At 47.8% G+C, this 27,485-nt stretch overlaps 1 protein-coding gene across 2 annotated transcripts in view; it reads left to right on the forward strand.

Moving 5' to 3' along the window:
* The window catches only part of CHAF1A (chromatin assembly factor 1 subunit A), a 566,913-nt gene that overhangs the window by 349,753 nt on the left and 189,675 nt on the right, over positions 1-27,485 (forward strand). For both annotated transcript variants that reach the window (XM_063915198.1, XM_063915188.1), the window contains 2 exons: positions 918-998; positions 3,009-3,110. In XM_063915198.1, coding sequence (XP_063771268.1) covers positions 918-998; positions 3,009-3,110 — 183 coding nt within the window. The remainder of the gene's footprint in view (positions 1-917; positions 999-3,008; positions 3,111-27,485) is intronic.

Consider the following 27,485-nt stretch of genomic DNA (forward strand, 5'->3'; position numbering starts at 1 on the left):
GCTCCTGCTTCTAAGCAGACTATTGCTCTTTGGATTTGTAGTACAATTCAGCTTGCACATTCTGTGGCAGGCCTGCCACAGCCAAAATCTGTAAAAGCCCATTCCACAAGGAAGGTGGGCTCATCTTGGGCGGCTGCCCGAGGGGTCTCGGCTTTACAACTTTGCCGAGCAGCTACTTGGTCAGGAGCAAATACGTTTGTAAAATTCTACAAATTTGATACCTTGGCTGAGGAGGACCGGGAGTTCTCTCATTCGGTGCTGCAGAGTCATCCGCACTCTCCCGCCCGTTTGGGAGCTTTGGTATAATCCCCATGGTCCTTACGGAGTCCCCAGCATCCACTTAGGACGTTAGAGAAAATAAGAATTTACTTACCGATAATTCTATTTCTCGTAGTCCGTAGTGGATGCTGGGCGCCCATCCTAAGTGCGGATTGTCTGCAATACTGGTACATAGTTATTGTTACCAAAAATCGGGTTATTGCTGTAGTGAGCCATCTTTTCTAGAGGCTCCTCTGTTATGCTGTTAACTGGGTTTAGATCACAAGTTATATGGTGTGATTGGTGTGGCTGGTATGAGTCTTACCCGGGATTCAAAATCCTTCCTTATTGTGTACGCTCGTCCGGGCACAGTATCCTAACTGAGGCTTGGAGGAGGGTCATAGGGGGAGGAGCCAGTGCACACCAAGTAGTTCTAAAGCTTTACTTTTGTGCCCAGTCTCCTGCGGAGCCGCTATTCCCCATGGTCCTTACGGAGTCCCCAGCATCCACTACGGACTACGAGAAATAGAATTATCGGTAAGTAAATTCTTATTTTTTTTCAAGTTAATACTTAAAACATGATGTTATTGTAAGTTTGAATATAAACCGGAGATATAGATATATAGCTAGATAAAACCATTTTTTTTTTTATTTGTCAGAAACTATTTGACTATGAAATGGACAGTGATGAGGAGTGGGTAGAGGAGGAACCTGGAGAATCGTTGTCTCATAGTGAGGGGGTGAGTAACCTGTTTAAGACTATTGACTGTACATTGAAATTACTAGAAACTTTGTTAGGTTATGCTAATGTGCCACTCCTAATTTTAATTTTGGAGGGAGCCCACAGATTCAGGTCTTAATTTCTCTACAGACAGATGTAGTGGAGTTTTAACAAATGTGTGAAATTTAAACCCGATGCGATTGCAGCCTATCAAAATGGCTGGCGTTCGCGATTAATGACCAGTGGTCATTATCGCTGTATCCAATTAGATGCTGTTTAGATCGGACGAAACTGGACCTATGATCACATGAAAACAAATTGTAAGTCCCCGATCCCATGTGTTATCGCAGCTCCAGCAGTCTCTTATTGTGTATTATGCTTCGGATGCCTCCTGATAAGTGCCGTCATCGGGGGGGAAAAGGATACTGGCATCCAGGGTAATAGTATTGCCCCCGGCAATCCTGTTAGCAGCTGTAAATTACAGCTGCTAAAAGGATGCTGCCTATAGTGGTTATTCTGGGGATAAGGACCTATTTAAGTAAATTTACCTTCCACCTAACCCTTTATTAAGAAACATGTGTACTGATGATTTCTCATAAATTTTTGCTGCACTAATGCCAAACAGCCGCTCTTTGTAAGCCAGGTCCCGTGAGACTCTCCTAGTGTCAGTGGGGTTTTTTTTTTGGCGAAAATGCATTTTAGTCGCAGACTGTGCTGATTGATGTGCGACACTAGTAGACTCTGAATCTGCTTACAAAGTGCTATGATGTGTCGTGTCTTTCATCCATACCAAGTTCTGTTGTACTTCAAATACAGACTCAGTCGCACACACACATATATACAAGTTTTGCATAGCAAATTAATCAGCACAGTCTCCCCGCATAGTGATTAGGACTCATTTTCATTAAAAACAATCCTCTTGGCGCTAATGGAATTGCACAGGACCTGTCTGCTCACTCAAGCCATGCCTCTCCTGCTGCGTGGCATATTGAGACTAGATGTATACCTACACATCTGTAGATCTAACTTTGAGGGGGGGAAAAACCCCTACATTAATGAGTCTTCTAACACAGACATTAGGTCGACAGGGTCAAAAGGTCGACAATACAAAAGGTTGACACGAAAATGGTCGACATAAAGATAGACAAATGTTTTTAAAAAAAATTAAACATGTTTTTGGACTATTTCATAGCTTCTCTATCCATGTCGGCATAAAGTTGGTTATAAACTTTGTGGTGAGCGCAGCCTTTCTACAATTGGGGGTCCCAGATGACAAAATTATCCACACAAACCACAAAAATGCAAAAAAAATGGTGTCGACCTTTTGACCCTGTCGACCGAATGTCTGTCTAACATATGGTGTCTTCTCTGTTTGTTGACTGTCTAACTAGACACTGTCTATTATACCACACCCAAAACTCTGCAGCAGTGAGTCATTGACAAGGAGCTCGCTTAACTTTTTACTGTCTTGCTAGGAGTTGACCTCTCTTTCTCCCTTGCTCGAATACTGTATTTACAAGCATGTAACTAGTAACAGAGCGGATGATAAGAATGGATAGCTCCAGAGCACAAAGTGTTGTCCTACAGTATAGGTAAAAGTGCCAGTGGCACCTGCCAGCTGAATCAAGGTGTGTTCCACTAACCCCATAAAGGTAATGAACATAATGGATAAAGAAAAAGTATCAATCGCTCAATAAAAAGTAAATCTGATATCTGTTAATGTGCTGCATCTTTGTGGGTGTCTGATTTTGAAGATGTGGCGGGAGAGGTAACAGCCTCCCCGTATGAAGCGGATTGGGCTAAAATCTGCGGTAGGGAAAAGGGGAGTCGCTTATCTCTCCCTCCCTGCTGACAGCTGTCACAGATACTGTTTTCCGATTTGAGCCAGTCAGCCACTTACATTGATAAAAATCCTAGATTGTTTCCATGTTCATGTGCAAAAACCTGAGATTTTCATGTCTGTGTTAAAGGGGTATAAGATGGATTGGCATGGCATGTGGTTACAGCTGTTTGTTTTTTACTTTTTTAGGATGAGGATGATGATGAACCTAAGGAAGATGATGATGAAGATGATGGCTTCTTTGTGCCTCATGGTTACTTATCAGAGGATGAAGGGGGAGTGTCTGATGAGGTGAAGATTTTGCCCTATGCACAGCTTGGAGCAGTGTCTTAGAAACTGCTTTGAATATTGCATATATATTTACAACAAAAAAGATCTTAAAAGTTGACAAATAGTGACCCTTAAAATATTTGGTTAGATTTCATGGAAAAAGTTTCTGAAGTGTTTCTCTTAAGTTGCGTACACACTAGCCGATGTGTGTACCGGGCGTTGTTGGCAGCAGCGAGTTGTCTGCATCAGCAAGTGCATACACACTTGCCGATGACTGTGGGTAGTGAGCGACAGCGGGGGGAGTGGGGGCTGCTTAATAACCCGTGTTAACGAGGTCCTCCCTCGTCTGTACTGTTCAGGTGAGGGAGGGGTTCGTTAACAATGCACGGGAGCGCGCATCGTTAATGGCATTGAGTGTACACACTATACGAGATTTTAAATGATCTCGCTCAGAGTGACCCTTCTGAGCAATATCTTTTATTTATTTATCCAGCATCCATAAGGGATATTGGTGGAATCTAGTATGATGGGGCATAGACTGGGTCCAAAGGAGCCGGTGCACTTTAAATTTCTTCACTGAATGTGCTGGCTCCTCCCCTCTATGCCCCCTCCCACAGACAGTTTAGAAAAATTGCCCTCAGGAGAGGATGCACATCTCTGCAGCTCCAGAGAGTTTTCTTCAATTTCTTTTAAACTTTTATTTTCGGTATGCTTTTTGGGCAACAGCATACCTGCACCGTGGAAGTAAGGGGGAAGGCAGTCACCGGCCTTGCAAGGTGCAGAGCCTCTTCCCCGCTGCAGGACCACCGTCCTGAGAGGTTGTTCAGCGGGGCACTGTGCCTTGGCTGTCACAATCGCAGCACGCCGCACACCCCTAACTCTAGCCTGAAGGTGATTACAGTGGTGGGTACAAATCGGGTTCCCCGCTAGGGGGGTCTCCCGGATCAAAGTCCGGCAGAACGCCGGTGTGGGGTATGGGACCCTCCTGGGGGGGTCCTGCTAGAGCACCCCGTGTACACTGTCTTCTATTAGGTTAAAGTAGCACTTGTGCAATGTTTTTAAGCCACACAGTATAAAAATCATTATAGCTCCGACGCCATTGGAGGGGGCGGAGCTAGCTCAGAGCGGTACCAGAGTCATTTTTTTGGCGCCTTTCTCTGCTTGATGCAGACACAAACCGTGCACACAGCTCTTCCTGCATCACAAGACACGCTGGAAATCTGGTACTGGGTGTAGCAAAGGGGGAGAGCTGCTATTGTACACGGTCTGTCTCCTCTACAAGACAGAATTTACTAGTATTTGCTGTGTTATAGTTAGCTGTCAGCCTCACTGGGGCTGTGCAGCTAGGGGTGTGCTGGTGTCTCTCTGTGTGTCTCTTCACATACAGTAAGGGCAGGCTTGCAAAGTATTACTGTTTGTGTGTATGTGTCTGTCATTGTGATTACTGTGAAACATATGTAAGCACAAATTGTGCAGTGTATGCTACACCAGATTCTCTCCCATGACCTCGGATTCTGTTTCTTGTGAACAATGCAGCCAATCTTCACAAATCGGTGAAGGGGCTGGGGGAGAGGATCCAGAGCCCCGCTGGCTAGGGTCTCATAAAACTGAGGTTAGGCATGTCATCCCAGCTCACTGCTAATGTGCAGAAAACTCAGCTACTACAACAAGCTGTTGCAGACTTAGCTGCTAGGGCAGATGTTACACAGCCCCCCCTCTCTCATGCAGGTCCACAGAAGCGTGGTCTACCTGCTCTGCTCTCTGATGCAGATGAGGATATACAGGAGGATGGGGATGACTTAGATCCCGTTAGTGGGGTTTTAGATTCTGCTCACGGTATTGAACCCCCAATTTTGGCTATACGGGATATGTTAAAGCTGGCTCTAGAGGACGCTGCTTCACAGCAGTCGTTTTTCTTTACACAAAACAAGCCTAACGTCACTTTCCCTGATTCTACAGAGTTAGATGATCTATTCAAGTTAGCCTGGAAAAATCCAGACATAAAATGCACTTTCCCAAAAAGTTTGGTTTTTAGACAGTCTCTCTCGACTGTCTAAAAAGGCAGTGCTGCCTGCCTCGGGCTCCTTTACCATAAAGGATCCTGTGGACTATGCTAAAATCTATTTACATAGCAGCAGGTGTATCACAGAGGCCGGTCTTAGCTGGATGACCCATGCCATTCATACGTGGGCTACTCAGATTCAGGAGGGCCTCTCCGGGGCTATGCCCCTGGTCACTATGGTGACTCTCCTCAAGCACATTCAGGACACTACACGCATCCTGTGTGACGTGCTCAAGTAGATGGGTGATAGTAATGCTAGGACCTCTGCCATGGCAGTGTCGGTGCACAGGGCTTTTTGGTTGCGTCTGTGGATGCAGAAACAAAGCGCAATGTCGAAGCCCTCCCCTTTTCTGCGGAATGGGTATTTGGGGTTGAGTTGGATACGTGGATTTCCAAAGTAACGGCTGGGGAAATCCACGTTTCTCCCCTCTGGGGCCCCACCGGCGAGACGCTCCGACACGGGACCATCTGTGCAGTCCTTTTGGTCTAACAGATTTCGATCTAAGGCCAGAGGTGCCTCCAATGCGGCTAGAGGCACCAGAGGTATGACAAGAAAACCTGCAAGCACCAGCTCTCGGGACCATACAACCAGTTCTGCTTCCACTAAGACCTCAGCATGACGGCCCACCCACCCCAAAGGAATCTCGACTGCGTCACCTCAGCCGCGTCTGGGAGGCTACCTGGGTCATGGATCTCATTTCTCAGGGCTATAAAGCTGGAGTACGACGGTGCTCCTCCCCAACGATTTTTCAAATCAAGCTTACCAGCTTTGGAGGATATGCAGGTTACACGTTGCAACAGGCCATCCAAAAGTTGGTCCAGTCCCACGTCATTGTTTCAGTACCACAACGAGGCAAGGGTTTTTACTTCAACCTGTTTGGTACTGAAACCGGACGGTTCGGTAAGGCCCATTTTGAACCCTCAGGTCCTTGAACCCTCAACTGAAGGTTTTCAAGTTCAAAATGGAATCCTTGCGAGCAGTAATTGCAGGCAGCCTGGAGGAATGGGAATTCATGGTCTCCCTGGATATCAGAGGTTTGCCCTGCTGGACGATCACTACCAGTTCCAGGCTTTGCCCTTCGGCCTGTCCACAGCTCCGAGGGTATTCACGATGGTGATGGCGGAAATGATGTTCCAACACTGGGTCCAGGGGGTCAATGTGGTCACTTATCTGGACGATCTTCTGATAAAAACGAGATCCATGGAGCTTCTATTGCTCCATATCGGGCGCACTATCCATCTTCTGTCGCACCATTTGTGGATCCTCAATTTACAGAAGTCCTACCTGGAGCCAACTCACTGTGGTATAACGTGTTCCTACCGGAGGACAAGGCGAGAACACTTCAAGAGATGGTCCGACTGCTGCTCCGACCTACTTGAGTTTCCATCCATCTCTGCATATAATTGCTGGTAAAGATGGTCGCCTCCTACGAGGCGATCTAATATGGGAGGTTCCATGCCAGAACATTTCATTTGGATCTCCTAAGCAAATGGTCCGGATCACATCTACAGATGCTCCGGCTGTCACCTCAGGCCAGATTTTCCCTCCTGTGGTGGTCGCAGTCCTGCAATCTCCTGGAAGGCCAGAGTTGTGTGATTCCGGATTGGACCCTCCTCACGACTGATGCGAGACTGTGAGGCTGGGGAGCTGTCACCCAAGGAGCGCAGTTCCAGGGCAGGTGGTCAGCCCATGAAAGCCGCCTTCTGATCAGCATTCTGGAACTTCAGACAATCTACAATAATCTGCTTCAGGCCTCTCCTCTGCTCAAGGATCAGCAGTGGCGTGTATCAATTGACAAGGAGGGACAAAAAGCAGAGCTTGCATGCAAGAGGTGTCAAAGATATTCCTCTGAGCGGAGAGAAATGCAAGAGCCATGTCGGCAATCTTCATGTGTGGACAACTGGGAAGCGGACTTCCTCAGTCATCACGATCTTCACCCGGGGGATTGGGACTCCAGCATCAGGTGTTCCAGAAGGTTATCCACCGGTGGGGCTGCCCACAAATAGACATGACTTCTCAACTCAACAAAAAGCTTCACTGGTATTGCTCATGAACCAGGAACCCTCAGGCGAGGGCAGTGAATGCACTGACGTAGCCTTGGCCTTACCAGTGGTCTACCTATTTCCTCCGATTCCGTTGCTCCCAAGGGTGCTCAAGCGGATCAGGAAACAAGGTGTTGAGGCAGTTCTGATTGCTCCGGATTGGCCTCTGAGGGCGTGGTACGCGGATCTTCTGGACATGTCCTTTGAAGACACTTGGCCTCTACCACCAAGAAGAGATCTTCTTCAACAAGGGCAATTCGTCTGCCTGGACTTACGGCGGCTTCGTTTGGCGGTAGGGAGGTTGAGCGGAACATCATAGCTCACAAGGGCCTTTTCAAAAAGGTTATTGCAACCATGGCTCAGAAACCTGTGACGTCAAAACACTATAGTCCTATCTGGAGAAGATATGTCTGTTGGTGTGAGGAACGCGCGTATCCTCCTGCGGAATTCCACTTGGGACGTTTCTTACGTTTCCTGCAGGCTGGTGTGGATAAGGGCTTGCGTCTGGGTTCCATTAAGGTCCAGATTTCAGCACACTTTTATTTTCTTCCAGTAGAAATTGGCACTGTTGCCAGAAGTTCAGACCTTCTTGCAAGGGGTACTCCACACACAACCTCCTTTTGTGCTGCCTACAGCACCCTGAGATTTGAATGTGGTGTTGGATTTTCTACAGTCCTCCTGGTTTGAACCTCTGATGACTGTGGAAGACAAATACCTCACGTGGAAGACTGTGATGTTACTCGCCCTGGCTTCTGTTCGACATGTTTCAGAATTGGGGGCCTTATCGTGTAAAAGTCCATATTTGGTCTTTTATGCGGACATAGCGGCGCTCCGGACTAGACAGCAGTTCCTGCAGAAGGTTGTCTCTCTGCTTTTCATCTGAAGCAACCTATTGTGGTTGTGTCCAGTTCTGACTCTTCTACTCCGGTGGCGTTGGATGCGGTGCGAGCCTCAAAGATCTGTCAAGCGAATGGCTCGGATCCGAAAGGCAGATTCCTTGTTCATGCTCTATGATGCGTAGAAGGGCTTTCCTGCTTAAAAGCAGTCCATTGCTCGTTGGCTTAGGCTTACTATCCAACAGGCTTCTCAGTGGGCTCTACCTGGGCGGCTACCCGTGGAGTCTCGGCCTTGCACCTGTTCCGAGCTGCTACCTGGTCGGGGAAGAACACTTTTGTGAAGTTCTATAAGTTTGATACCCTGGCCAAAGAGGATATCCAGTTTGGGCAGGCGGTGCTGCAGCAGTCTCTGCACGCTCCCACCTGTTCTGGAAGCTTTGAGACGTCCCCTTCGTACTAGATTCCCCCAATATCCCTTATGGATGCTAGATAAAATAGGATTTTAATTATCTACCGGTAAATGCTTTTTTCTCGTAGTCGTTTTCTTGGACGCCCGCCTCAGTGCGTTGACTTTTCTGCAGGCTCTCTTTTATGTGTTCAACTGTTACTACCAGCTGTTGCTGGTTATGTTTGTGGTGTGCTGGTAGATTAATCTCACCACTCTTTGTTTTCATGTTCCTTCTCTCATACATGTCCTTTCTATTTCGGGCACGTTTTTACCTATAACTGCTTGTGGGAGTGGGCATGAAGGGGAGGAGCCAGCACACCCAGTGAAGAAATTTAAAGTGCTCTGGCTCTTGGACCACGTCTATACCCCATCGTACTAGATTCCCCCAATATCCCTTATGGACTACGAGAAAAGGATTTACCGGTAGGTTATTAACATTTTATTTTTCTTGTCAAGTATGTATGGGCCATAAATTTCCTACACACACACAATACAGAATTTTGCATTCATTTTTGTATTTTTGTATTTTTTTTTTATTTTTGTCTTCACCATAAATAAGAGAGAGACCTGGAGCTGGCTGATAACAATATTTTCTATTTCGTCCTAGAGGATGTTGGGCTGCTCAAAGAACCATGGGGTATAGACGGGATCCGCAGGAGACATGGGCACTTTAAGACTTTCAAAAGGGGCGTGACCTGGCTCCTCCCTCTATATCCCCCATCAGAATCCGTTTTAGAAATGTGCCCGGACCAGACACAAGGCACTAGGAGGAGCTCCTAGAGTTTCTCTGAAAGACTTAATGTTAGGTTTTTTTATTTTGGGGAGATCTGCTGGCTACAGACTCCCTGCTTCGTGGGCAAGAGGGGAGAGCAGTCTAGACCCACTTCTGATGAGTTCCAGGGCTCTGCTGCTGCTGACAGGATGCCTTTAGCTCCTGAGGGGAGACTAACGCCGGGCTTTCCTGTATGCTCCCTCCCACAGCTTGCCGTCCCCACTCTTCAAGTCAGAAGACAGGTGAGTATAAGAAGAAAGAAGACTTCTCTTCATCTTTCAAGACTGCATTGTAGAGGTACAGCACAGCGGCTATGCACAGTGCGCGCCGAGCTCCCGCTGAGTACACACCGCTGGGTGCAGGGCCCTGGGGAGTATATATTACCTCATATATAAGGCTGGCTTAATCCTACAGTGCCCTAGCACTGACCCCTAACCCCCGCCGGCATGTAATTAAATAATAAAGGCAGGAAGAAGCGTGCCAAGTTGGGGACGGGGCTTCTTCCTCACGGCTCACTGGCGCCATTTCCTCCTCCACAAGCTGAAGTCGGTGGGCCTTCCTCTTCGCAGCAAGTACCAGGGGGCTAAACAGACATAAGAGGGGGCATATTTATTTAGGTAAAACAAGCGCAGACAGCTCTGAGACATCTTTGGTGGTCACAGACCTGCTTATTTGGCGCTGGGGTGTGAGCTGGCTTTCCCTTTGTGTTCCCTCACTGCTTGGTGTGTGTGCTGTTTCTCAGGTGTCGATATGTCGCAGGCTGATTATTCCTCTCCGGGGGACGATTTGTTGGGGACACCAAATGTTTTGGGAGTGGCCATGTCGGCACCACCGACTGCAGATTGGTTAAATACTTTGAATGCTTTGCATGCTAGTGTCACATCATTAAATCAAAAGTTGATGAGTCTGCGTCTCAATCCGAGGTGTGGAAGAACAGTAGAGGACGCTTTATTACAGTTGCAAGACCCTGCAGACGTAGTTTTGACCAATTAGTTGACACAGGTACCGACACGGACTCTGATGCCGATGTCGATTATGCTGATTCCAGATTAGATCCAAGATTGGCTAAGAGTATTCAGTATATAATTGTAGCTGTTAAAGATATTTTGAATATTAATATTAATTACACCTGAAACCAGGGTGCTGATTTACAAGGAGAAAAAGCGCTCGGTTACTTTTCCTCCTTGTTTTGAACTGAACGCTCTCTTTGATAGCATTAGGAATAACCCTGATAAAAAGTTTGATTCCTAAAAGAATCAACGTGGCATACCCTTTTCCCGAGTCCGATAGGGACCCGTGAGAGAATCCCCCCACTGTAGACAAAGCCCTGGCGCGTTTGTCGAAACAGGTAGCCCTCCCTGCAACTCAGTCGACGACTCTTAAGGAGCCGGCGGACCGTAAGCAGGAGGCTAACCTGAAGGCTATTTTCACTACTACAGGGACGTTGCTCAGGCCACTTAATGCGTCCGCGTGGGTCAGTAGTGCTATTGAAAAGTGGGCAGACACTTTATCTTCTGATTGGGAGAATCTAGATAGAGATTCCATCCAGGTGACGCTGGGTTATATGAGAGATGCAGCTGCATACTTGAAAGAGGCTTTACGTGACGCTGGCCTCCTTAGTGCTAAGGCGAATGCTATGTCCATTGTGGCTAGATGTGCGCTTTGGACTCATCAGTGGAATACTGACGCTGATTCCAAAAGGAACATGGAATCCCTTCCCTTCAAGGGAGGAGAACTTTTCGGTGAAGGCCTTGCTGATTTAGTATCAGCAGCTACCCGCGGGTAAATCTACCTTCTTACCCTCGGTACCTATGCAGCAAAAGAAACAGCCAAATTATCAAATGCATTCCTTTCGGCCCAACAAGTATAGAAGGGGCCGAGGCAACTTCTTTCTGGCTACCAGAGGTAGAGGAAAAAGGGCACCCGCCTCCTCGGGTGTCCAGGAGCAGAGGTCCTCCCCGGCTCCTCCTAAACCCACCGCATGACGCCGGGTCACCATTATAGGGACCCGCTCAGTTGGGGGCACGTCTCAGGTTTTTCAGTCAGGTCTGGGTTCGCTCGGGTCTAGACCCTTGGGTGTTGAAGATTGTATCCCAGGGGTACACACTGGAGTTTCAAGACGTGCCCCCTCGACGGTTTTTCAAATTAGCCATGCCAGCTTCACTGCAGGAAAGGGAACTAGTCTGCGGTGCAGTACAAAAATTGTGTCTAAATCAGGTTGTGGTCCCGGTACCCCTAGATCAGCAGGGGCAGGGCTTTTATTCAAGCCTGTTCGTGGTGCCGAAGCCGGACGGCTCGGTGAGACCTATTCTCAACCTGAAATCTCTCAACTTATTCCTAGAGAAATTCAAATTCAAGATGGAGTCTCTCAGAGCGGTGATCTCCAGTCTGGAGGAAGGAGAGTTCATGGTCTCCTTGGACATAAAGGACGCTTACCTTCATGTCCCCATTTATCCTCCTCACCAAAGATTCCTGAGGTTTGCTATCCAGGAAACGCACTACCAGTTTCAGACGTTGCCGTTTGGTCTGTCCACGGCTCCGAGGATTTTTACCAAAGTAATGGTAGAAATGATGGTTCTCCTGCGCAGGCAAGAAGTTACAATTATCCCGTACTTGGACGATCTCCTGATAAAGGCGAAGTCCAAAGACAAGTTGTTACAGGACATTGCACTGTCCATGTCAGTTCTGCAACAGCACAGCTGGCTCCTGAACTTGCAAAAGTCACAGTTGATCCCGACAACCTTTTGGCGTTTTTGGGCATGATTCTAGACACGGTCCAGCTGAAGGTTTTTCTCCCTGTGGAGAAAGCTCTGGAAATTCAGAGTTTGGTAAAACTCTTATTGAAACCGAAAACTGTTTCCATTCATCAATAATAATTAATAATAATAATTTTATTTATATTAATTCATCAATAATAATTAATAATAATAATTTCTCTGACGTCCTAAGTGGATGCTGGGGACTCCGTCAGGACCATGGGGAACAGCGGCTCCGCAGGAGACAGGGCACAAAACTAAAGCTTTAGGATCAGGTGGTGTGTACTGGCTCCTCCCCCTATGACCCTCCTCCAAGCCCCAGTTAGGTTTTTGTGCCCGTCCGAGCAGGGTGCAATCCTAGGTGGCTCTCTTGACGAGCTGCTTAGAAAAAGTTTTTAGGTTTTTTATTTTCAGTGAGTCCTGCTGGCAACAGGCTCACTGCATCGAGGGACTTAGGGGAGAGAAGTTCAACTCACCTGCGTGCAGGATGGATTGGCTTCTTAGGCTACTGGACACCATTAGCTCCAGAGGGAGTCGGAACACAGGTCTCACCCTGGGGTTCGTCCCGGAGCCGCGCCGCCGACCCCCCTTGCAGATGCTGAAGATTGAAGGTCCAGAAACCGGCGGCAGAAGGCTCTTCAGTCTTCTTGAAGGTAGCGCACAGCACTGCAGCTGTGCGCCATTGTTTGTCACACACTTCTCACCAACGGTCACGGAGGGTGCAGGGCGCTGCTGGGGGCGCCCTGGGCAGCAATGTAAATACCTTTTATGGCTAAAAAATACATCACATATAGCCCTTGAGGCTATATGGATGTATTTAACCCCTGCCAGATATTACAAACTACGGGAGAAAAGCCCACCGAATAGGGGGCGGGGCTTATTCTCCTCAGCACACAGCGCCATTTTCCTGCTCAGCTCCGCTGTGAGGAAGGCTCCCAGGACTCTCCCCTGCACTGCACTACAGAAACAGGGTAAAACAGAGAGGGGGGGCACTTTTTTGGCGATATTTTATATATTTAAGCTGCTATAAGGATACAACACTTATATAAGGTTGTTCCCATATATATTATAGCGCTTGGGTGTGTGCTGGCAAACTCTCCCTCTGTCTCCCCAAAGGGCTAGTGGGGTCCTGTCTTCGATAAGAGCATTCCCTGTGTGTCTGCTGTGTGTCGGTACGTGTGTGTCGACATGTATGAGGACGATGTTGGTGTGGAGGCAGAGCAATTGCCGGTAATGGTGATGTCACCCCCCAGGGAGTCGACACCGGAATGGATGGCTTTGTTTATGGAATTACGTGATAATGTCAGCACATTACAAAAATCAGTTGACGACATGAGACGGCCGGAAAACCAGTTGGTACCTGCCCAGGCGTCTCAGACACCGTCAGGGGCTGTAAAACGCCTTTTACCTCAGTCGGTCGACACAGACCCAGACACGGACACTGAATCTAGTGTCGACGGTGAAGAAACAAACGTATTTTCAAGTAGAGCCACACGTTATATGATCACGGCAATGAAGGAGGCTTTGCATATCTCTGATACTGCAAGTACCACAAAAAGGGGTATTATGTGGGGGGTGAAAAAACTACCTGTAGTTTTTCCTGAATCAGAGGAATTGAATGATGTATGTGATGAAGCGTGGGTTAACCCAGATAGAAAAGTGCTAATTTCAAAAAAGTTATTGGCATTATACCCTTTCCCGCCAGAGGTTAGGGCGCGCTGGGAAACACCCCCTAGGGTGGATAAGGCGCTCACACGCTTATCAAAACAAGTGGCGTTACCGTCTCCTGATACGGCCGCCCTCAAGGATCCAGCTGATAGGAGGCTGGAAACTACCCTAAAGAGTATATACACACATTCTGGTGTTATACTGCGACCAGCCATCGCCTCAGCCTGGATGTGCAGTGCTGGGGTGGTCTGGTCGGATTCCCTGACTGAAAATATTGATACCCTGGATAGGGACAGTATTTTATTGACTATAGAGCAATTAAAGGATGCTTTTCTTTATCTGCGAGATGCTCAGAGGGATATTTGCACTCTGGCATCGAGAGTAAGTGCGATGTCCATATCTGCCAGAAGAAGTTTATGGACGCGACAGTGGTCAGGTGATGCGGATTCCAAACGACATATGGAAGTATTGCCGTATAAAGGGGAGGAATTATTTGGCGTAGGTCTATCGGATCTGGTGGCCACGGCAACTGCCGGAAAATCCACCTTTTTACCTCAGACCCCCTCCCAACAGAAAAAGACACCGTCTTTTCAGCCGCAGTCCTTTCGGTCCTATAAGAACAAGAGGGCAAAAGGACAGTCATATCTGCCCCGGGGCAGAGGATGGGGTAAGAGAGGGCAGCAAGCAGCCCCTGCCCAGGAGCAGAAGCCCTCCCAGGGTTCTGCAAAGCCCTCAGCATGACGCTGGGGCTGTACAAGCGGACTCCGTAGCGGTGGGGGGTCGACTCAGGAATTTCAGCGCACAGTGGGCTTGCTCACAGGTGGACCCTTGGATCCTGCAGGTAGTATCTCAGGGTTACAGGTTGGAATTCGAGAAGTCTCCCCCTCGCCGGTTCCTAAAGTCTGCTTTGCCAACGTCTCCCTCAGACAGGGCGACGGTATTGGAAGCCATTCACAAGCTGTTTTCTCAGCAGGTGATAGTCAAGGTACCCCTCCTACAACAGGGAAAGGGGTATTACTCCACGCTATTTGTGGTACCGAAGCCGGACGGCTCGGTAAGACCTATTCTAAATCTGAAATCTTTGAACCTGTACATACAAAAATTCAAGTTCAAGATGGAATCACTCAGAGCAGTGATAGCGAATCTGGAAGAAGGGGACTTTATGGTGTCCCTGGACATAAAGGATGCTTACCTGCATGTCCCAATTTGCCCTTCACATCAAGGGTACCTCAGGTTCGTGGTGCAAAACTGTCATTATCAGTTTCAGACGCTGCCGTTTGGATTGTCCACGGCACCCAGGGTCTTTACCAAGGTAATGGCCGAAATGATGATTCTTCTGCGAAGAAGAGGCGTATTAATTATCCCTTACTTGGACGATCTCCTGATAAGGGCAAGGTCCAGAGAACAGCTGGAGGACGGAGTAGCACTAACCCAAGTAGTGCTGCAACAACACGGGTGGATTCTGAATTTTCCAAAATCTCAGTTGACCCCGACAACACGTCTGCTGTTCCTGGGAATGATTCTGGACACGGTTCAGAAAAAGGTGTTTCTTCCGGAGGAGAAAGCCAAGGAGTTATCCGAACTTGTCAGGAACCTCCTAAAACCAGGAAAAGTGTCTGTGCATCAATGCACAAGAGTCCTGGGAAAGATGGTGGCTTCTTACGAAGCAATTCCATTCGGCAGATTCCACGCACGAACTTTTCAGTGGGATCTGCTGGACAAATGGTCCGGATCGCATCTGCAGATGCATCAGCGGATAACCTTATCGCCACGGACAAGGGTGTCTCTTCTGTGGTGGTTGCAGAGTGCTCATCTGTTAGAGGGCCGCAGATTCGGCATACAGGACTGGGTCCTGGTGACCACGGATGCCAGTCTGAGAGGCTGGGGAGCGGTCACACAGGGAAGAAACTTCCAGGGAGTATGGTTAAGCCTGGAGATGTCTCTTCATATAAATATACTGGAGCTAAGAGCAATTTACAATGCTCTAAGCCTGGCAAAACCCCTGCTTCAGGGTCAGCCGGTGTTGATCCAGTCGGACAACATCACGGCAGTCGCCCACGTAAACAGACAGGGCGGCACAAGAAGCAGGAGAGCAATGGCAGAAGCTGCAAGGATTCTTCGCTGGGCGGAAGATCATGTGATAGCACTGTCAGCAGTGTTCATTCCGGGAGTAGACAACTGGGAAGCAGACTTCCTCAGCAGACACGATCTACACCCGGGAGAGTGGGGACTTCATCCAGAAGTCTTCCACATGATTGTGAACCGTTGGGAAAAACCAAAGGTGGATATGATGGCGTCTCGCCTCAACAAAAAACTGGACAGGTATTGCGCCAGGTCAAGAGACCCTCAGGCAATAGCTGTGGACGCTCTGGTAACACCGTGGGTGTACCAGTCAGTGTATGTGTTTCCTCCTCTGCCTCTCATACCCAAAGTACTGAGAATTATACGGCAAAGGGGAGTAAGAACGATACTCGTGGCTCCGGATTGGCCAAGAAGAACTTGGTACCCGGAACTTCAGGAGATGCTCACGGAAAATCCGTGGCCTCTACCTCTAAGACGGGACCTGATTCAGCAGGGACCGTGTCTATTCCAAGACTTACCGCGGCTGCGTTTGACGGCATGGCGGTTGAACGCCGAATTCTAAAGGAAAAAGGCATTCCGGAAGAGGTCATTCCTACACTGGTTAAAGCCAGGAAGGAGGTGACTGCACAACATTACCACCGCATTTGGAGAAAATATGTTGCGTGGTGTGAGGCCAGGAAGGCCCCCACGGAGGAATTTCAACTGGGTCGATTCCTACATTTCCTGCAAACAGGATTGTCTATGGGCCTCAAATTGGGGTCCATTAATGTTCAAATTTCGGCCCTGTCGATTTTCTTCCAGAAAGAATTGGCTTCAGTTCCTGAAGTCCAGACTTTTGTAAAAGGAGTACTACATATACAGCCCCCGGTTGTGCCCCCAGTGGCTCCGTGGGACCTGAATGTAGTTTTGGATTTTCTCAAATCCCATTGGTTTGAGCCACTCAAATCGGTGGATTTGAAATATCTTACATGGAAAGTAACCATGCTACTGGCCCTGGCTTCAGCCAGGAGAGTATCAGAATTGGCGGCTTTATCGTATAAGAGCCCATATCTGATTTTCCATTCGGACAGGGCAGAACTGCGGACGCGTCCTCAGTTTCTGCCTAAGGTGGTGTCAGCGTTTCACCTGAACCAGCCTATTGTGGTGCCTGCGGCTACTAGCGATTTGGAAGATTCCAAGTTGCTGGACGTTGTCAGGGCATTGAAAATATACATTTCAAGGACGGCTGGAGTCAGAAAATCTGACTCGCTGTTTATACTGTATGCACCCAACAAGCTGGGTGCTCCTGCTTCTAAGCAGACGATTGCTCGTTGGATTTGTAGCACAATTCAACTTGCACATTCTGTGGCAGGCCTGCCACAGCCTAAATCTGTCAAGGCCCATTCCACAAGGAAGGTGGGCTCATCCTGGGCGGCTGCCCGAGGGGTCTCGGCATTACAACTCTGCCGAGCAGCTACGTGGTCGGGGGAGAACACGTTTGTAAAATTCTACAAATTTGATACCCTGGCTAAAGAGGACCTGGAGTTCTCTCATTCGGTGCTGCAGAGTCATCCGCGCTCTCCCGCCCGTTTGGGAGCTTTGGTATAATCCCCATGGTCCTGACGGAGTCCCCAGCATCCACTTAGGACGTCAGAGAAAATAAGATTTTACTTACCGATAAATATATTTCTCGTAGTCCGTAGTGGATGCTGGGCGCCCATCCCAAGTGCGGATTGTCTGCAATACTTGTACATAGTTATTGTTACAAAAAAATCGGGTTATTTGTTGTGAGCCGTCTGTTCAGAGGCTCCTACGTTTGTCATACTGTTAACTGGGTTTAGATCACAAGTTATACGGTATGATTGGTGTGGCTGGTATGAGTCTTACCCGGGATTCAATATCCTTCCTTATTGTGTACGCTCGTCCGGGCACAGTATCCTAACTGAGGCTTGGAGGAGGGTCATAGGGGGGAGGAGCCAGTACACACCACCTGATCCTAAAGCTTTAGTTTTGTGCCCTGTCTCCTGCGGAGCCGCTGTTCCCCATGGTCCTGACGGAGTCCCCAGCATCCACTACGGACTACGAGAAATAGATTTATCGGTAAGTAAAATCTTATTTTTATTTATATAGCGCTCTTTCTCCAGTAGGACTCAAGGCGCTTATCAATGCATTCAATTGCTGGGAAAGATGGTGGTGGCATACGAGGCCCTCCAATTCGGGAGGTTCCATGCCAGAGTGTTTCAGTGGGATCTGTTGGACAAGTGGTCCGGATCCCACCTGCATATGCACCGGAAGATAATTCTATCTCCCAACACCAGGATCTCCCTCCTGTGGTGGCTCAACAGCTCTCACCTCCTTGCAGGACGTCTGTTCGGGATCCAGGACTGGATCTTAGTGACCACGGATGCAAGTCTCCGAGGTTGGGGAGCAGTCACTCGGGGGGTGACTTTCCAGGGAAGATGGTCAAGTTCAGAAACTCATCTTCACATCAACGTTCTGGAACTGAGGGCCATTTACAACGGCCTTCTACAAGCGGAACATCTTCTTCGAGACCTGCCGGTTCTGATTCAATCGGACAATGTCACGGCAGTAGCTTACATAAACCGCCAAGGCGACACAAGAAGCAGAGCGGCAATGGCAGAAGCCACAAAGATTCTTCGCTGGGCGGAGAGGCATGCAAGCGCTCTGTCGGCAATATTCATTCCGGGAGTGGACAACTGGGAAGCGGACTTCCTCAGCAGACACAACCTAAATCCAGGAGAGTGGAGCCTCCATCCGGAGGTCTTCACGCTGCTGTCAAAGCGATGGGGGGTTCCCCATATAGATATGATGGCGTCTCGCCTCAACAAGAAACTTCCGAGGTATTGTTCTTGGTCCAGGGACCCTCAGGTGGACGCGGTGGATGCACTGACAACACCCTGGGTGTTCCCCTCAGTGTGTGTGTTCCCTCCGGTTCCTCTCATCCCAAAGGTGCTGAGGCTTCTAAAAAGGACAAGCATTCCGGCGATCCTTGTGGTCCCGGACTGGCCAAGGAGAACTTGGTACCCGGATCTTCTGCCGTTACTGGTCGACGATCCCTGGCCTCTTCCTCTGCGCGAGGACCTGCTGCAGCAGTGGCCGTTCGTCTATGAAGACTTACAGCGGCTACGTTTGACGGCATGGCGGTTGAACGCCAGATTTTAGCCCAAAAGGGTATTCCCAGTGAAGTCATACCTACTCTTATCCTGGCCAGGAAGGGTGTGACGTCGAAGCACTATCACCGTATTTGGAGGAAATATATTTCCTGGTGCGAGTCCAAGAAAGCTCATGTGGAGAAATTTGACCTTGGCCGTTTTCTCCATTTTCTACAAAATGGTGTGGATGAGGGCCTTAAATTGGGCTCCATTAAAGTACAGATTTCTGCTTTGTCCATTTTCTTTCAGAAACAACTGGCCTCACTTCCTGAGGTGCAGACCTTTGTGAAAGGGGTGTTGCATATCCAACCTCCTTTTGTGCCCCCTGTGTCGCCTTGGGACCTTAACGTGGCGTTTTCATTCCTTCAGTCACATTGGTTTGAACCTTTACGTAAAGTGGAGTTGAAATTCCTCACTTGGAAGGTTGTCATTTTATTGGCATTGGCATCCGCTAGGCGGGTGTCCGAGTTGGCGGCCTTGTCTCACAAGAGCCCTTATTTGATCTGATAAAGCCTAATATTTATCTTACTTAAAACCCTCTAAAAAGGTGAAAGAACACAGTACGCTATTGGCGTATGGTATACCGTAAGGGTACGCACGTTGCGTAACAATCGCTTAGCCGTAGTCGAGACGCTCGAGCGTCACGTTCGCTTATGGCCAAGAGATCACAGGCAGGCACGCTATAGGCTGCCGACTAACGTAATGGTATGCTACTATTGTTGCAGACGCTTGGGACCACGAGGAGATCACAAGCGGCGCTGATGCTCACAATGTTAAACCTTTATAACTATACCATAAACAATGTATTTATGCAATAAACCTTAGTGCAGTGATAGGGTGTAAATGTAACACAGTGTAACCTTATTAACTGTACGAGCGTCTCCGACGCTCTGAGAATACTTAGAAATATAATAAATACACAGATACCGGTATTAGGTTCTAACACCTTATATGAACGTTCTATTTGCAAAAGAATAATACAATACAAGTCATACACTACCAAAATAACATTGACCACCTAACCAGTAAACTACACATGAAATACAATAACAGTACAATAATACTTAAGAGAAAGAGAGAGAAAGGGGAGAGGAGAGAGAGAGAGATATGGCTCACAATATCAATAAAGGTAATATGGTTGCGGAGAAACTTACGCACAATGGGTAACAATCGCATGCGCCTCCTGGATATCCAGCTCCCGATTATCAGCAATGAGAACCGTTGAAGAGAACAGAGAGCTGGCCCAGATCGGCTTGTCCTTTTATACCCTACACATAATACAGTACAATTTTCCCTATATTCTTATTGTTCATTGGACACAGGAATTCCTCTTCGCATTATAACAAAAGGTCATAGGTTGATTCATACAGGTGGGCTGTGACTATTTCCAACTGCTCAGGTGGGTGGGAAACTAGGTTTCCCGCCGCATGGATAATAAAGTGCAAATATAGTAAAAGTCCATAAACTTCTTATGTCCATAACTATTCGCACGAGCGAGTTATCCGCTTCAAACCAACACCGGAATATTGCTAATTAAATACTCTTCCGATGGATACTAAACACCACTGTATAACCCTTGTCTGACCATTCGTATCAAACAAAGAGGGATCTCTTTGTCTATGAACATGCTACATTAACTAAACTTTCAGATTCTATCAGAGACCATGATCTACAAAATACATTATATGGTTAAAATATGTAACGATTGAGTCGCCCGCTAGACGCATACAAACTCTACCGTAAATGCGCATAACGTGCGCCTGCGGGTGCACGCAACAGCGAGTATGCGCACGCACGGGAGAGCACATGCACGCGCAGCGAGGACACGCATGAGGTGCAAATATGGCAGTGTGCATAGTGATAATTTTCTGACTTTGACATATCTTCCATGAAGATCGTGCTGAGTTAAGAACTCGGCAACAATTTCTGCCAAAGGTGGTTTCCTCTCTTCATATTAACCAACCTATTGTGGTGCCAGTGGCTACTGGCGCTTTGGCTGCGGATAAGTCTCTGGATGTGGTCAGAGCCTTGAAAATCTATGTAGCCAGAACGGCTCCATTGCGGAAAACAGTCTCTGTTTATTTTATACGCTCCCAATAAGATTGGATGTCCTGCTTCCAAGCAGACCATTGCACGCTGGATTTGTGAAACAATTCAGCAGGCTCATTCCGCGGCAGGCTTGCTGTTACCGAAACCGGTGAATGCCCATTCCACTAGGAAAGTGGGCTCCTCCTGGGCGGCTGCCCGGGGTGTCTCGGCATTGCGACTTTGCCGAGCTGCTACTTGGTCGGGGTCAAACACGTTTGCTAAGTTTTACAAGTTTGATACCTTGGCCGATGAAGACCTTAGTTTTGGTCTATCGGTGCTGCAGAGTCATCCGCAGTCTCCCGCCCGTTTTTAGAGCTTTGGTATAATCCCCATGGTTCTTTGAGCAGCCCAACATCCTCTAGGACGAAATAGAAAATATGATTTGAAATACTTACCGGTAAATCCTTTTCTATGAGTCCGTAGAGGATGTTGGGCGCCCGTCCCCGTGCGTACTGTTTCTGCAGTGTAGTTTTGATTAAACACAGTTGGTGTTATGGTGGGTTTTTTTTCAGCTTCTTGCTGAATCTGTTTCATGTCCGTTGACGTGTTCAGTTATCTGCCATGTTGTACGGCATGCTTATGGCGTGAGCTGGTGTTGTGCTCACCTTTGTTGTTAATTCCTTTCCTCCAAATTTCCGTCTCGCCGGGCACAGTTCCAAACTGAGTCTGGTGGGGGATATAGAGGGAGGAGCCAGGTCACGCCCCTTTTGAAAGTCTTAAAGTGCCCATGTCTCCTGCGGATCCCGTCTATACCCCATGGTTCTTTGAGCAGCCCAACATCCTCTACAGACTCATAGAAAAGGATTTACCGGTAGGTATTCAAAATCCTATTATAAAGCACCTGTTAACCCAGCAGCTATCAGTTGGATTACACAACCCCTAACACCTATAGCAAAAGGAGAAAACAGGTGAAGCACTAGAAAAAAAGGTTATTTAATAATACTATACAGTAAATCAGATAACACTCAAATCAGCCTGCACAGTTAAAAAAAAGAAAAAAGAAAAAAATAATATCCAAAGAAAATAAGTCAATTGTCTGCTATCCAGCTTTCAGTTCACTATATGAAATTTAAAATCACTTTGGTAATATTAGCATCAAATCATATATCTGGCCAGCATTCCTCTCTAGTTTTCAAAAAATTAATATTCTAAAGTAGTACAGGTTGAGTATCCCATATCCAAATATTCCGAAATACGGAATATTCCAAAATACGGACTTTTTTGAGTGAGATAGTGAAACCTTTGTTTTTTGATGGCTCAATGTACACAAACTTTGTTTAATAAACAAAATTATTAAAAATATTGTATTAAATGATCTTCAGGCTGTGTGTATAAGGTGTATATGAAACAAATGAATTGTGTGAATGTACACACACTTTGTTTAATGCACAAAGTTATAAAAAATACTGGCTAAAATGACCTTCAGGCTGTGTGTATAAGGTGTTTATGTAACATAAATGCATTCTGTGCTTAGATTTAGGTCCCATCACCATCATTATGGTATGCAATTATTCCAAAATACGAAAAAAATCCGATATCCAAAATACCTCCGGTCCCAAGTATTTTGGATAAGGGAGACTCAACCTGTAATTGTGTTTATGGCTTGTGGGACTATTATTGATCTCCAGTTTAACACATGCAGAGATTAATAAAGCAGTCACCTTCTTCTGAGAAAGCTGCTGAGCTTTACATGAGGCTGGGAAACTCTTCATGGATACTCTATTCTATACCAGCTGGAGTACCAACTTTTGCACCTGGGTGTTATATCTGCATACCTGTGGCGTTCACATACTGGAGAAGGCTGCACTATAGAAGGCACCAGCTGCTTGGAGGTGTAATTATGACTTCTTAAACATCTATTTACTCCAAAAAGCCATGAGAGCATGCTGTGGAGTTATATTATCTAAATACAGTGACTGTATTACTAATCTTTGTTTCTCTACCGTCCTAGTGGATGCTGGGAACTCCGTAAGGACCATGGGGAATAGCGGGCTCCGAAGGAGGCTGGGCACTCTAGAAAGATCTTAGACTACCTGGTGTGCACTGGCTCCTCCCACTATGACCCTCCTCCAAGCCTCAGTTAGATTTCGTGCCCGGCCGAGGTTGGATGCACACTAGGGGCTCTCCTGAGCTCTTAGAAAGTTATAGTCTTAGAATTTGTTATTTTCAGTGAGACCTGCTGGCAACAGGCTCACTGCAGCGAGGGACTAAGGGGAGAAGAAGCGAACTCGCCTGCTTGCAGCCGGATTGGGCTTCTTAGGCTACTGGACACCATTAGCTCCAGAGGGATCGACCGCAGGCCCAGCCTTGATGTTCGGTCCCGGAGCCGCGCCGCCGTCCCCCTTACAGAGCCAGAAGCAAGAAGATGGTCCGGAAAATCGGCGGCATGAAGACTCTGTCTTCACCAAGGTAGCGCACAGCACTGCAGCTGTGCGCCATTGCTCCTCTCACACACTTCACACTCCGGTCACTGAGGGTGCAGGGCGCTGGGGGGGGCGCCCTGAGGCAGCAATAAAAACACCTTGGCTGGCTAAAATACCTCAATATATGGCCCCAGGGGCTATATATGAGGTAAATACCCCTGCCAGAATTCCATAAAAAACGGGAGAATAGGCCGCGAAAAAGGGGCGGAGCCTATCTCCTCAGCACACTGGCGCCATTTTTCCCTCACAGCTCGGCTGGAGGGAAGCTCCCTGGCTCTTCCCTGCAATTCTACAGTACAGTAGAAGGGAAAAGAGAGGGGGGGCATTAAAATTGGCACTGTATACAGTATATTATATAAAAGCTATTAGGGACATAACTCAGTTAGTCCCTGTATATATATAGCGCTCTGGTGTGTGCTGGCATACTCTTACTCTGTCCCCCCAAAGGGCTTTTGTGGGTCCTGTCCTCGTTTAGAGCATTCCCTGTGTGTCTGCGGTGTGTCGGTACGGCTGTGTCGACATGTTGAATGAGGAGGCTTATATGGTGACAGAACAGAGGCCGATATATGTGATGTCGCCCCCTGTGGGGCCGACACCAGAGTGGATGGATAGGTGAAAGGTATTAACCGACAGTGTCAACTCCTTACATAAAAGGGTGGATGACGTAACAGCTGTGGGACAGCCGGCTTCGCAGCCCGCGCTTACCCAGGCGTCTCAAAGGCCATCAGGGGCTCTAAAACGCCCGCTCTCTCAGATGGCAGACACAGATGTCGACACGGAGTCTGACTCCAGTGTCGACAAGGTGGAGACATATACACAATCCACTAGGAACATCCGTGACGTTATCTCGGCAATAAAAAATGTGTTATACATTTCTGACTTTAACCCAAGCACCTCTAAAAATGGGTTTTAGGTTTGGGGAGAAAAAACAGGCAGTGTTTTGTTCCCCCATCAGATGAATAAATGAAGTGTGTGAAAGCGTGGGTTCCCCCGTTAAGAAACTGGTAATTTATAAAAAGTTACTGATGGCGTACCCTTTCCCGCCAGGTGGATAAGTTACGCTGGGAGATATCCCCTAGGGGTGGATAAGGCGCTCACACGTTTGTCAAAAAAGGTGGCACTTCCGTCTTAGGATACGGCCACTTTAATAGGTACCTGTTGATAAAAAACAGGAGGCTATCCTGAAGTCTGTATTTACACACTCAGGTACTAGACTGAGACCTGCAGATAGTGCTGCTGCAGCGTGGTCGGTGACCCTGTCAAACAGGGATACTAGTTGGAAAACATATTAAAGACGTCGTCTTATATATGGGGGATGCACAGAGGGATATTTTGCCGGCTGGCATCCAAAATAAATGTACTGTCCATTCTGTCAGGAGGGTATTAGAGACCTGTCACTGGACAGGTGATGCTGACTTAAAAAGCGCATAGAGAGCCTTATAAGGGTGAGGAATTATTTGGGGATGGTCTCTGAGACCTCGTATCCACAGCAACTGCTGGGAAGAAATAATTTTACCTCAGGTTTCCTCACAGACAAAGGTACAATCCTTTCGGCTTCAGAAAAGCAAGCGGGTCAAATGGCGCTTCCTTTCTGTACAGAGACAAGGGTAGAGGGAAAAAAGCTGCACCAGTCAGCCTGTTCCCAGAATCAAGATTCTTCCCTCGCCTCCTGTGAGGCCACACCATGACGCGGGTGCTCCACAGGTGTAGCCAGGTACGGTGGGGGGCCGTCTCAAAAAATTTCAGCAATTAGTGGGCTCGCTCACAGGTGGATCCCTGTTTCTTTCAAGTAGTATTTCAGGGGTACAAGCTGGAATTCGAGATGTCTCCCCCCAGCCGTTTCCTAAAATATGCCTTGCTGACAACTCCCTCAGGCAGGGAGGCTGTGCTAGAGGCAATTAATAAGCGGTATTCCCAGCAGGTAATACTCAAGGTGCCCCTACTTCAACAAGGACGGGGTTACTATTCCACACGGGTTGGGGTACCGAAACCGCATGGTTCGGTGTGACCCATTTTATATTTAAAATCCTTGAACACAAAAATTCAAGTTCAAGATGGAATCGCTCAGGGCGGTTATTCCAAGCCTGGACGAGGGGGGTTACATGGTATCCTGGGACATCAAGGATGCTTACCTGCATGTCCCCATTTACCATCCTCGCCAGGAGTACCTCAGATTTGTGGTACAGGATTACCATTACCAAGTCCACACACTGCCGTTTGGACTGTACATGGCACCGAGGGTGTTTTATCAAGGTAATGGCCGAAATGTTGATACTCCTTCAAAAAAAAAGGGAGTTGTAATTATCCCGTACTTGGACAATCTCGTTATAAGGGCGAGGTCCAAGGAGCAGTTGGTAGTCGGGGTAGCACTATTTTGGAAAGTGCTACAACAGCATGGTTGGATTCTAAACAGTCCAAAGTCACAGCTGGTTCCTATGACACGTCTACTGTTCCTGGGGATGGTTCTGGACATAAACCAGAAATAGTGTTTCTCCCGGAGGAGAAAGCCAAGGAGTTGTCATCTCTAGTCAGAGACCTCCTGAAGCCAAAATAGGTAGCGGTGCATCATTGCACGCGAGTCCTGGGAAAAATGGTAGCTTCCTACGAAGCAATCCCATTAGGCAGGTTCCATACAAGAACTTTTCAGAGGGACCTGTTGGACAAGTGGTCCGGATCGCATCTTCCGATGCATAGGCTGATAACCCTGTCTCCAAGGACCAGGGTATCTCTACTGTGGTGGCTGCAGAGTGCCCATCTTCAAGAGGGCCGCAGGTTCGGCATACAGGACTAGGTCCTAGTGACCATGGATTCCAGCCTTTGAGGCTGGGAGGCAGTCACACAGGGAAGAAATTTCCAGAGACTTTGGTCAAGTCAGGTTATTTCCCTACACATAAATATTCTGGACCTGAGGGCCATTTACAATGCCCTGAGGCCGGCAAGGCCTCTGCTTCAAAACCAGCCGGTACTGATCCAATCAGACAACATCACGGCAGTCGCCCATGTAAACCAACAGGGCGGCACAAGAAGCAGGATGGCGATGGCAGAAGCCACAAGGATTCTCCGATAGGCGGAAAATCATGTGTTAGCACTGTCAGCAGTGTTCATTCCCGGAGTGGACAACTGGGAAGCAGATCTTCTCAACAGACACGACCTCCACCCGGGAGAATGGGGACTTCCTCCAGAAGTCTTCCAATAGGATTGTACACCATTGGGAAAGGCCACAGGTGGACATGATGGCGTCCCGCCTCAACAAAAAGCTATAAAAGATATTGCACCGGGTCAAGGGACCCTCAGGCGATAGCTATGGACGCTCTGGTAACACCGTGGGTGTACCAGTCGGTTTATGTGTTCTCCCCTCTGCCTCTCATACCAAAGGCACTGAGAATAATAAGAAGGCGAGGAGTAAGAACGATACTCGTGGCTGGCCAAGAAGAGCTTGGTACCCAGAACTTCAAGAATTTATATCAGAGGACCCATGGCTTCTGCCACTCAGACAGGACCTGCGGCAGCAGGGGCCCTGTCTGTTCCAAGACTTACCGCGGCTGCGTTTGTCGGCATGGCGGTTGAACGCCGGATCCTGAAGGAAAAGGGCATTCCGGAGGAAGTCATTCCTACGCTTACTAAAGCCAGGAAAGAGGTTACAGCAACTCATTATCACCGCATATGGCGAAAATATGTTGCATGGTGTGAGGACGAAAGGGCCCCAACAGAAGAATTTCAACTAGGTCGATTTCTGCATTTCCTGCAAGCAGGAGTGACTATGGGCCTTAAATTGGGTTCCATTAAGGTACAGATCTCGGCTCTGTCGATTTTCTTTCAAAAAGAACTAGCTTCAGTACCTGAAGTTCAGACATTTATAAAAGGAGTGCTGCAGAGTCAGCCCCCGTTTGTGCCTCCTGTGGCACCTTGGGATCTCAACGTGGTGTTGAGTTTCTTAAAATCACATTAGTTTGAACCACTAAAAACCGTGGATCTGAAATATCTCACGTGGAAGGTGGTTATGTTATTGGCCTTGGCTTCTGCCAGGCGAGTATCAAAGTTGGCGGCTTTGTCTTGTAAAAGCCCT

The sequence above is a fragment of the Pseudophryne corroboree genome, chromosome 1, assembly GCF_028390025.1.
Source record: "Pseudophryne corroboree isolate aPseCor3 chromosome 1, aPseCor3.hap2, whole genome shotgun sequence".
Taxonomy (NCBI): Eukaryota; Metazoa; Chordata; class Amphibia; order Anura; family Myobatrachidae; genus Pseudophryne; species Pseudophryne corroboree.